The sequence below is a fragment of the Macaca fascicularis genome, chromosome 10 (assembly GCF_037993035.2).
Source record: "Macaca fascicularis isolate 582-1 chromosome 10, T2T-MFA8v1.1".
Taxonomy (NCBI): domain Eukaryota; kingdom Metazoa; phylum Chordata; class Mammalia; order Primates; family Cercopithecidae; genus Macaca; species Macaca fascicularis.
The window spans coordinates 112,428,341-112,440,663 of record NC_088384.1 but is presented as its reverse complement, the minus strand read 5'-3'; the positions used below and the strand labels follow the sequence as shown (position 1 = coordinate 112,440,663).

Here is a 12,323-nt window from a genome sequence, read left to right as displayed (position 1 = left end):
TAAAACTACCTAAGAATGAAGTCAATCGATACTAATCATTCGTGAAGATAGGCAACACCTGAGAGCAATAGGAAGCTGACCTAATTTGATTAGATCGGATATATTTTCAATTGTTTCTCATCAAATCATAATCTTAACAGAAATGCAGTTACTAAAGACAAGTATTGCAGATATTTCAGGATAATGTGGCGAGTATGTTGAAAGATACTGTTCCTATAAATTGTCAGGAAAAACTGGCCATTAATTTTATTGAAGTGAAAAATATGTAACACTAAAGTTGCAGATCTGAGCTTTATTATCAGAATAACATCATTTCAGGATAGAATTGAGGGATTCTTGAAAATGCTTTTGATATGGCATAAAACTCTGGAGTCTCAGAGCTGCATGCCTACTTATCTGTTCAAATATATCTGGAATGGAAATACACAGAGGGTTTAGCAGAACAAGCAAGAAAGTTGACAAAAGAACCAAATGAAAATTCCTCATGACAAAAGCACTTTAATACCCTATCCTTCTTCAATCAAGAGATCAAAAGAAATGGCAAGTCCTGTATTTACAAAACTGATGAAAATCACACTGCAATAATCAGTGAATGTAGAACTGCACAGATCTGTGTTTCCAGCTTTTTCCACCATGATTGTACATCAAGGTAAAAAAAGATTCTTTTATACAAATCCAAGAAAGATGTGGACAGAGGTGGCAGCAAAACTGCCAAGGATGGTGCACTGACTTACGACTGCAGCTGAGACAGGACGTGGGGGGTGGGCAGAGTCCTCGAGAAAGAACCCTACGGAGAGGGCGGCTCAATCGGTGGTCGATCTCCGGTACCAAAACCGCGCTCTGAAGTCATCGCTGCACGTCATGAAGCCGGGGTTGGTGGGGGAGTGCACTATGCAGCGTACAATGTTGTTGTGCCCCAGTGAGAGCAGGTTTCTCCGCTCAGCTGTTCTCGAGTCCCAGCAGCAAAGACTGATCGTCCTCTCGTCGGGCAGCAACACATAGTCCTCAGTGTGGTTAAACACAGCCTGCGTTCGGTGCACCTGGCGTCCACTTAAACCCGCACCTGCCACAGAGACCAAGAGGGATAGCTTTCTAAGTCCACATCTTAGACTGTCAGAACATTCTAGCATTCAATGTAAAAGCATTTTAAACCTGTCGAAGTGATACACCTTGTACACTTTCAGAAACTCTAAAAAAGTACAAAAAAGAAAATCAAACCAGGCACAGTGGCTCACGTCTATAATCCCAGTACTCTGGGAGGCTGCAGAAGGAGGGCTGCTTAAGCCCAGGAGTTTAAGACCAGCCTGGGCAACAGACAACAGAGCAAGAGCAAGACTGTATCAGAGAAAAAAAAAAAAAGAGAGAGAGAGAGACCACCAGATTACCTGAAGCAATACTGTTACTGTCCTAATGTACTTCGAGGCTTAAAAATACATATAAAATTGATGCCGCTATATTTTTCTATTATAGTTTTAAACCAACTTTATGTTTAGTACATTTTTCCATGTTTTTTTTAACTAGATGCAAAGTGCCTCATGTTTAGAAGCCCCATTACTTATTTAACAATTCTTTTGTGTGTGTGTGTGTGTGTGTGTGTGTGTGTGTGTGTGTGTGTTTTTAGGCAGAGTCACTCTGTCGCCAGGCTGGAGTGCAGTGGTGTGATCTCGGCTCACTGCAACCTCCGCCTCCTGGGTTCAAGCGATTCTCCCGCCTCAGCCTCCCAAGTAGCTGGGACTACAGGTGCGTGCCACCACACCAAGCCAATTTTTGTATTTTTAGTAGAGACAGGGTTTCACCAAGTTGGCCAGGATGGTCTTGATCTCTTGACCTCGTGATCCACATGCCTCAGCCTCCCAAAGTGCTGGGATTACAGGTGTGAGCCACTGCACCTGGCCTATTTAACAATTCTTTTACTTCCTGACATTTAGTTTATATCAATTATAAGTAATGTTGTAATGAATATCCTTTGTACAGAAAGCTTTATTTCCTTAGGAGTAAATTCCTAGAAACAGAATTACTGAGACAAAGTATATGAATATCTGCTTTCCAAAAGGAAGCCTTTTTATGACTATCAATTACATATTTTAATGTTTAAACTACCAAATAAAGTATAAAAAGGAAAATAAAAACTGCTTAATAATTGCACCCATCCGAGGAAACAGTCAATACTTTGGTGAATACCCTTTCGAAATATCTAAGTGTTAGGTGCTCACTTGTAAATTTTCTTTTTTTTTTTTTTTGAGATAGAGTCTCACTCTGTTGCCCAGGCTGGAGTACAATGGTGTGATCTCGGCTCACTGCAACCTCTGCCTCCCGAGTTCAAGAGATCTCCTGCCTCAGCCTCCTGAGTACCTGGGATTATAGGCATGCGCCACCACACAAAACTAATGTTTGTATTTTTAGTAGACACGGGGTTTCGCCATGTTGGCCAGGCTGGTCTCAAACTCCTGACCTCAGATGATTTGCCCACCTCGGGCTCCCAAAGTGCTGGGATTACAGGTGTGAGCCACAACCCCCAGTTTCATTTGTAACTTAAGTCAGAGCATTTGTCATATACTATTACTATTCAAGCATATGTAGTGCAGATCTGTAAAGACAGAATACAGCTTAGTGGATAAAAACACAAACTCTGTGGTCAGATGTAGGTTGAACACTTACTAGTGATGTGACCCTGGGCAAATTACTTAACATCCCTCAGCCTTAATTTTCTCATCTGTTCCACGGGGTAGTTACAGAACCTACCCCATAGGGCTGAGGATAAGAATAAGAGAATGCATGGGAGGCTCTGGAGTGTGAGTGCTCAGTCAATGTTAGCATGCATACTTATTTTTAAAGGTGTACGTTGTCCACAGATGCGTAACAGATTTCCTTAATGCTTCTTATTGGACATCTATGCTGTTTCTAACTTTCAGCCACTCCAAATGATGTTGGGACACACAATCTTTTATGGGCATGTGCCTGTTTGTCCAATTACCTCTTTAGGTTGAATTTCTAAGAGTAGATATAGTGGGTCAAAAAGCATGTATTTAAAATTTTGATATGATACCAAACTGTGCTGAAATATTTTACCAGCTGACTCTCTGACCAACCAAACATGATATCCTCAAATCTCTATCAATAGTAGATTAATATAAATCTTTAAGACTCCTAAAATCTGATGAACAAAACCAGGTCCCCATATTCATTTATTGGGTCTGCAGCGAGGCTGGCCACCTTTTCTTGTATTTCCTGACCATTTTTCTCTTCTGCAGTCCCCTGTCCTTTGGCTCCTTTTCTCTCAAGTTTGGACTCTTCTTTTTCCTATTTGAGTTCTCTTTACAGATTAAGATATTAACTCATTGTCTAACATCTGTATATATGCTATAACTACTTTCCCCCAGTCCTGTATTTTAATTATTTATATTGTTTTTATTTTTTTGCAACCCAATTTCTAAAGTTTTCTTGATAGTTTTTCCCTTTTCATCATTTCAGAAACCCTTTGAATTCTAATTAATAATAATAATAATTATTATTATTATTTTTGAGATGGAGTCTCGCTCTGTTGCCCAGGCTGGAGTGCAGTGGTATGATCTTGGCTCACTGCAACCTCCACCTCCCAGGTTCAAGCTATTCTCCTGCCTCAGCCTCCCGAGTAGCTGGGACTACAGGCGCCCGCCAACACGCCCAGCTAATTTTTGTATTTTTCGTAGACACGGGGTTTCACCATATTGGCCAGGCTGGTCTTGAACTCCTGACCTTGTGATCCGCCTGCCTCGGCCTCCCAAAGTGCTGGGATTACAGGCGTGAGCCACCGTGCCCAGCCCAAATTCTAACTAATTATTAAAACTAGGAACAGAAATCTTAACATGCTGACATGACAGGGGCTTGATCTGTGAAATGAGAAAAAAGGAAAAGGGGAATTTGCACATAAATTCAGCATAATCACATTTTTGAAAAACCACACTGCTATTCCCCACTAAAACAAGCCGATCAACCTCATACTACTATAAAACATCCAAAACATTCCTAGAGTAAATATTTAAGCTCTTGTCAGTAGGCTGGTGTGTATCTGTCCAGATATAGCACACTCCTTAAAATAGTTACAACTTCTATAGGGGGAGTACTTTCACATTTACTCTGATCACTTTTGTATTTTCTTTTTGCAACAAACACAACTATTATAAAGCAGTTCTTTATAATAAATACTTTTCAGAACAGCTTTATACAAGTGTTTCAATGAAGTCACCAAGAATTATGATAAAAATGGCTCTTCCTAAGATTTGCTAGTTGTATCAGAAGTCAGAGAGATGGCTGGGGAAGCCAACTTTGGTTACAATGAGACAAATCTAAGGCAGGTTATGCTGCCCCCTAGTGGGTCAGATGTCACCGACTCTTCAATGCAAACAACACAGTCCAGTCTCTTCCAATACCGTTTTCTTGTGATTTTCTTTGTTATGCTCATGCCAATTTTAGTGTATGATACAAACATATCTCACAATTGAGAAAACAATCAGAAGTTTTCTGAAGGTTTTCTACCAAACAGTCTTTGCTGCTACAAGGAACAGAAGACACAGTGTTTTAACATTCACTATCAAATAACCAGACTTGGGCCCTACTAGTGATAGGATCAATTTAAATAGATTTCATTATAAAAATACTCCACAGGCACTACTGTGAGTAGTTACCAATGAGACCAACATACATTAATGAGAATTCAATGGATGCAATTTTTTTCTGTCTGCTTAGCCTACTTTATATCTGCATTCAGAACTCACGTGGTTTCCATTGGGGGCTAGCTCTGCTCACTTAGGAATGGGATAAGATCTTTCCTCTCAGCCATTCTTTCCCAAATGCATATATTAGTAATACTGAGATCTACTATTGGAAACTTTTCTCTGGATTGCTTTCACTTTTCTGTGGAAAGAGGGCAGGCCAGTCTACAAATGGATCACCAGGTTCTCAAATGTTACTTGCATGGAATCCAGACCTAGTCCACAGTGTGAGGTGCTCAGAAGAGCAAAGAAAGCACAGTTCTATTTCCAGCTCTGTCACTTAGGAACTACAGCCTTGGCTAAACGACTTAACCGGTAAGTCTTGGTTTCCTCTTATCTAAGAAAGGGATAACATCTGCCTTGCTCAATGCATAGACTTACTGTGTTGCTGTATTGTGAGGTCCTAAAAGAGAGTTCTGGAAAGTGTGAACACTACAGAAATGTTAAGTAACATCAACTTCTCACTTACCCGTGTATCTGACCAGTGTTCGTCCTGTTGATATTTCCCAAAGTTTAGCTACAGAGTCTTTTCCACTTGAGAGAATGTATTTAGAATTTTTGGAAAAAATGGCAGAACAAACTTCAGCACCGTCGTGTGCTTTCTCAAAAGTTGTGATGCATCGATTTGAAACACCATCCCACAATTTGATGCAGCCGTCCTTGCTTCCAGTTACATACATATTGGCACTAGAATTGTAATTAACGGAACATATAGCATCGGTGTGTTGATCTTGAGGATTGCAAGACACAAAACATTGAAAGGTGTTGATATCATAAAGGCGAAGAGTAGGATGCTGAGTTCCGACAAGTATAAAGTCTCCAGAAGGATGAAAAGAGATGGAGCGTAACATTTCAGCTTCCTGTTAGGACAGAGACGTTAACACAAGTGATCAACTGGTGAACAATTAAATCCAGAGGAAATGTGGAAAATATCTGGCTGATGAAAAGAATCCATAAAACAATTATTAGATATTACACAGGTATCATAAGAAAAAAAGTGCTTTTCGGAATACATGAAAGTATTTTTTGAATAGATTCCCAAAACTAAATATTTACTGGTTACATTATTCCAAAAACTATAGAAGTGAGCTTCATTATTTACAAATGAACACCGAGTAACACTCCACTAAGGATGGAGTATTATCAGACAATGACACATTCATGCATTGGTTACTGAAGTACAACTTGTACCTAAGAGCTTCTTTCATTTGCTCTAGGGCTGCAAATATTGAGTAAAAAATTAAGTTTTTATTATTTTTTGTTATTATTTAAGTTACTATTATTTATTATTATTTTTTGCAGACACGGTCTTGCTCTGTCGCCCAGGCAGACCGCGCAGTGGCACGGTCACGGCTCACTGCATGCTCAACCTCCTGGGCTCAAATGATCATCCTTGCCTCCACCTTCTGAGTAGCTGGGACCACAGGCGTGTGCCACCATGCCCAGCTGATTAAAATAATTTTTTCGAAGAGATGAGGTCTCACTGCATTGCTCAGGCTGATCTTACACTTCTGGGCTCAAGTGATCCTCCCACTTTGGCTTCTCAAAGTGCTGGGATTACAGACATGAGCCACTGCAACCAGCCTACTCTAATTATCAAACAGACAGAAGCCACAACTAAAACATTAGTATTTCTGCAATGCATATTCAAAATAGGGTAACAAATGTCACCTTGCCAGGAAACACTTAATACTTTCAACTGAATTTTTATTCCTCTAAGTTATACATTAGTGAAGCTGGTCATGTTTTGTTTATAACAGGGATCTGCAACCTTTAAAGAGTGATACGGATTCCAAACCCTCCAAAGGGTCAGATTATAAACTCTGACCAGCCAGAGGGAGCAGGTACATGAGAGCATGTGGCCTATGTGCCAACAAAATCTGATCCATCTGCCATCCGGCATGCATCCTGGTCTGTACTTGTCTCACAGGACGATCACCGAGACTACTTTTACAACGAGAACAGTTGTACAAGAGCTCATTGTATTTAAGAAAAAATGTAAAGCTCCTTTCCAAAGATTCCTACCTGAATGTATTTGAAGGCTCTTTTTGCTGATGGTTTGGAATAATCAAATAATTTAAGAGTATAGTCCCTTGAACCAGAAGCCAGGATCTGTTCTGTGGGGTGGAAAGCGAGGCACGTGACTTCATCCACATGGTCATAAAGAGTTCGAATCACTGGGTGGTTTTCCATATTTTGTTGTGCGGTCTCATTCATCATGACCTAGACCAACAAGAAGAGATGCTCAAGGTACAGAATGTGTCTGAATCCAAGTACACAATCCACAACTGTAGCAAACTAAAGCTGGTTTGAACCATACTCTCATTTTTCCAAAAATGAAAAACAGAAGGCAATCAGTAAGTATGTAACTGGAATTTTTACCTCTATTGGCATGGCACTTTTGGCCAACATCCTCTCTGTGTCAAGTATCTTTATTGAAGCATCAGCAGACCCAGTAGCTATTAACTGTCCATCTCTACTATAGGTAGCTACACGGCATGGTCCTTTATGTGATGTGACATAGCATGTTTCATACTCAGAAGCCTCTGGGGACATAGTCTGAACATCTGCATCAAATTCCAGGTCAATCCCTGTGCCAGGGGCAACAGTATCTGAACGACCAATTGCATACTGAACTGCGGTGTCATCATTTTCCATTCCTGAAAGAAATCAAAATTAAAGGCGTAACAAAACAAGTGTTTTTTTTTTAAAAGGCCAAGATAAAATTCTAGATCCAAACTGGAAAGATGCTCACCAGCATCAACTTCCTATTTCTTGGAGTCGCGTGACACCTAATGCTTTACAAAACTGTGTATTTTGCCCATGCTATTCAAAGTTCACCACGCTGTGAGGCCACATGGCTCGCTGGAAGTTAGGCTCCAATAGACAAAGTCATTTTCCCAGGTTCTTGCCTCCAGAGTTTACTACTTTATCTACAACTACAGAAACTCAAAAAATAGTTCTGTAGTTAAATTATCCATTTTTTCATTCCAAATTTTAATATTTTTAGGGTTGAGATGTATCAGCAGCTCTGATGCTCATTAAGTTAGCTACATTGTTAACATGAATGCTACTGAAATGTTTTTGAAAGAAAGTTGATATTTAAAAAAAAAGGTTTATCAAGAATATGCATTTAAAACGTATAAATAACTTGACAAATCAAATAATATGTTGATTAGTAGAGGAAAAATTAACACTATGGATCAACAAGAAAATAAAAATGACCTTGAATTTTACCACCCAGAGATAATAACTGTTAACGTATTGGTATAAATTCTTAGGGAATCCTTCCCCATGCACAGCTGTTTTATCTTTCAAAACAGTAATAGAGAAATGCTGTGTAACATGTTGTGACTCACTTGTTCATTTAATCAAGCAGAGCAAAAGCGTATCTTGGCTAATAAATATTCATCTATATAATTATGTTGTAGTATTCAATTTTATGGATATCGAAAAATTTACAGCTAATTCCATGTTGTTGGGCATTGCAGTTTGTCCATTTTATTTCCCCAGGAGAAATGCTCACAATTGGCACTGCCACGTCCAAGGGTATTAACCTGTTTGGTAATTCAATATTTTATTGAGTGCTTTCTATTATTAGCCAGGTAGGCTCCAGGATATACTGCTGAATAATACAAGGTCCTGATCTTTACTGAACTTGTAGTCTTTTTTGACACGGGGGCAGTAGGTGGGAAGTGGGGAGGTAAGGATCATATGGGAAACAATCCAAATGATAAAGGAAATTTCAAAATGACTGTTATAAAACAAATGGGATCACTATGGCAGGGTAACCGGGAAAATGCAGGAAAGGGTCGGATTATCTTAGGAGGGGTTAAGAGAACTCAGAGGACATTTGATGTAAAATCTGAAGGAAGTCAGTAATATGACAGAGTGTTCCAGATAATGTGTACCAAGACCCTCAGGCCAGAACCAGCTTAAGGTCTTCATAATCTGAACTTTGCTTACCCCTTACTTACTGAGCTACTTCCTGAACTCACGCTGAACTACTTACTTACTGAAGTACCTGGCACGTACTAGGCACTAAAACGAAACAAGAATAATCTTGAAAAATTCTGCCATATGCAAACATCTAAAACCTTGCCATGGGATATATGGAATTGTGTTCACAATCTACCTAGTTTGATGAGATGCAGGAGCTGCTCCGAGGGTGCACAGACAGACTGAGGCTTGATTTCATTGATGAGGCCATTGGCGATGCTGATGTAGCCGTCATATAGCAGCTGGCTAATGATCAGCTTGTAGAGCTGCTGGCGGTCCTTCAAGCCCACTTTGGTTCTGTACATCTTGGAGAAGAGGAAGACAGTTTCCCTGCCAGCTGCAAAAAGGGAAAACGGATGGTGAAGGGTAGAGGCTCTAGCAAATCACAGAAGGAACAGAGGACTCTTTGGTCAGACTTAATCTTGCAGGACTCAAATCCCATCGCTACCAGCTGCATTGTCTTTGGTCGCTGACCTCATTTCTCTTAAGCCTCATGTTCTTCAGCTGTTAAGTTACTGGAAGTTAAACAAGGTGGTGCATATAGAGCCCTGAGCACAGTGCCTGGCATACAGAAATTATTCAGGTCATGTTAGCCAATATTTACGGTACAATCCCTCATCGACTTTTCTTCCCCCACCAAACTACCTACCTATGATTTTTGTTCTTTATTGCTATCCCAGAATCTTCCATTTCTTTTGTTAATTAAACATTGACTAGCACCTGCAACATGCAAGATAGCTGCTGTTTTGTCAAGGCCTAGACTGCTGGTTCCACTAGCTGAGCTGTATGTTTACTAATATCTTTTATGTTCATTCTCAAAACCTGTTTTAAGGCAACTGAGCTTGTGACTGTAATTCTATAATCTAATTCGACAGTAAATGAAAATATGAAGGAAAAAAAGCAACTGTACTATAAAAACTCAACAGAGTTAAATGCGTTAGAAAGGCTCGAAGGTGAGCTGCCCAATAAAATCCTGCCAATCAAGGTCAAAACAATAAAAATGAAAAACACAGTAAAAATCTGGAAGGACTGTGCATGCACTGATTTACAAGTGTCTAAGTTTTCCTTTAGTCTTAAGAGACAAAAAAAACTGTAAATGGTTTCTGGCTTATTCAAAAAAGAACTCCAACTGTTGAACATGATAATCTGCTTACTAAAAATCAATGCCTTTATGTATGTGTATGTTTGAACCAATATTAAAAGGCTACAGGTGTCTGGGGACAGCAATAAAGAATAAAAGCGACCTCAGAGCCTGATTTCTTTTTTCTTTTTTTTCTTTTTGAGATGGAGTCTCGTTCTGTCGCCCAGGCTGGAGGGCAGTGGCCCAGTCTCGGCTCACTGCAACCTCTGCCTCCCAGGTTCAAGCTATTCTCCTGCCTCAGCCTCCCAAGTAGCTGGGACTACAGGCACGTGCCACCACGCCTGGCTAATTTTCGTATTTTTAGTAGAGACGGGGTTTCACAATATTGGCCAGGCTGGTCTTGAACTCCTGACCTTGTGATCTGCCTGCCTCAGCCTCCCAAAGTGCTGGAATTATGGGCATGAGCCACTGCGCCTGGCCCAGAGTCTATTTCTTATACACTGTACGACACTGATGGTGTTAATAATAACCAACAACATTAAGCACTTCCTGCATGCCAGATACAGTCATGCTAAGTACTTTGTAAGCATCAGTTCACTGAATAAAATCATTCAATGTATTCAAGTATCTGAAGTAGTACATGAACATAATAAGTCTATGCTTGAGTAGAAAATCCTGGGACACAATAAAGATGATGAAATGGGTTCAAGGAGGTCAGAACACCTACTCAAGGTAAAAAGTGGCTGAGTTACTTATCCAAGGTTAAAAGCACACCAGAATTGCCAACTCCAGAGCCCTGAGCTTAACCACTGAAGGAGTTCAGGAAATGCCAGCCCAAAGCAAGATGCTTTGGCGGGCTGATTACTTTGAACTGAGGGCACTTGGAGAACAGCAGGCGGGAAGAGGCTTTCCCTGTGCTTTCCTTACCTGCCTAAAGTCTGACCCTCCAAAAATACCTCAATTGTCACGAATCCTTATTAACCAGGGAAGATTCACTTAGATCATAGGAACCAGGGAAGATTAACTCCGATCACGAGAGGAGATTAGAGGTTGACACCACCCAGAGGATCACCTATTCTGTCTGCATTAACAAACTTGATTCACCATACATTTCCTCCGTTCACCCTCCCAAAACTTGTGTTACAGCTGCTGCTTACCATCCTCCCACCCGCCCCCAACCCTCTATTCATTCCTTTCAGTAGCTCAGGATGCCATGTAAGCTTTAATCATCTGACTTCAACTTCTTAGTCTCGTATTTTGTGGGACTCCTGTACATAATTAAATATCGTTTTTCTCCTATGGACAATGTTTAGTGACCCGAAAAAAATGGGAGATTCTTAAGTACCAACAAAGAATGAAAATCACAAGTGGGTAGTCTGGCAAAGAAAAGTTGATGAGAGATTCTACTGTTAATGTCGTGCTAATATGACTTGAATAATTTCCGTATGCCAGTTCAATGCTTTACATGCACATCCTGTTTACCCTGCAGTAATCTGTTAATTTGTCTTATGGTAATTTAACTCTTAGTCTTAATAAGGTACCTAGAAGGATGGAGGGAAGCCATTTTTGGCTCCCCTACACCACTATTCTATCCGGTCTCTTCACTTCTGAGCACATGTCGGGTGTACAAATATATATATACACACACACACATTTGTGTGTATATATGTATACATGTATGTGTATATATATATGTGTGTGTATATATATATTTTATGGTGGCCCAGTCCTAACTTCTCAACTCCCACAGAACGTTCACTCGCCAGGTAAACAGAAGCCTAATTATCCCCAATTTGCAGGTGAGCACACGGAGACACGAGGACAAGAACCCGATCCAGGACCGGTTACATCGCAGTTGGAAAGGCTAGAACACAGACGCCCCCTCACTATATGCGCCGCGACCATCTGGATGCAGAGGCGAACTAAGGACTGGGTGGGAATGGAAGCGAGGCCCTTTGAGGAAGAGGAGGGGGTGCAGGCCAAGCCGGGCAACTTAGGAAGCACAAAGTAGAGGCGCATGCCATCTTGCTAACTCTGGACTCTTCCGGTCTCGCCCCAGTTGTTTCTGTGGTTTTCGCTAAACGCCCCAGCCGACCGCACCAGCCACTCTCCCCGTGCCCCAGTACCAGCTGGTCCGGTTCTCTCGGTATCCCGCTCTCTCCTGGAAAAATGGAGGCGCGAATCCTGCCCAATCGACCGCTCCGAGCGCACATTCACTGCGCACGCTGAAAGGGCGCCAAGCCGACCGCTGCGCTATCGATCGGTCGCACTCTCGCTTGCTTTTCTCGCCATCTTACTTACTGGCACGTTCAAAAGGTTAGTTCACCCCCTCGGACTTTATCTCCAATGCGACAAGCTTGACGTCAAGGGGCTGCTGCCTCACCGATAAATGGCCGACCCCGGAGAGTACCCTGGGGCTGGCACTGCCACGGGTCTGGCTGGCCGTTGGCTCCGCCACTTCCGGGGTCTCAAGGAGCAAGTGCGCCTGCGCG

The 12,323-nt window shown here is 41.3% G+C and overlaps 1 protein-coding gene across 2 annotated transcripts; it reads right to left on the bottom strand.

The window, feature by feature from the left end:
- Positions 1-277: 277 nt before the first annotated feature.
- On the bottom strand, positions 278-12,308 carry CSTF1 (cleavage stimulation factor subunit 1). 2 transcript variants are annotated; one of them, XM_005569396.4, is made up of 6 exons: positions 12,133-12,308; positions 8,887-9,087; positions 7,134-7,411; positions 6,777-6,974; positions 5,221-5,611; positions 278-1,063 (listed from the first exon to the last, which is right to left on the bottom strand). In XM_005569396.4, exons 2-6 carry the CDS (start codon positions 9,053-9,055, stop codon positions 804-806), a joined length of 1,296 nt encoding a protein of 431 aa, XP_005569453.1. In that variant the 5' UTR covers positions 9,056-9,087; positions 12,133-12,308; the 3' UTR covers positions 278-803. The 2 variants fall into 2 exon arrangements, with proteins under 2 accessions (XP_005569453.1, XP_005569452.1); XM_005569395.4 differs by lacking the exon at positions 12,133-12,308 and adding an exon at positions 11,958-12,034.
- Positions 12,309-12,323: the final 15 nt, after the last annotated feature.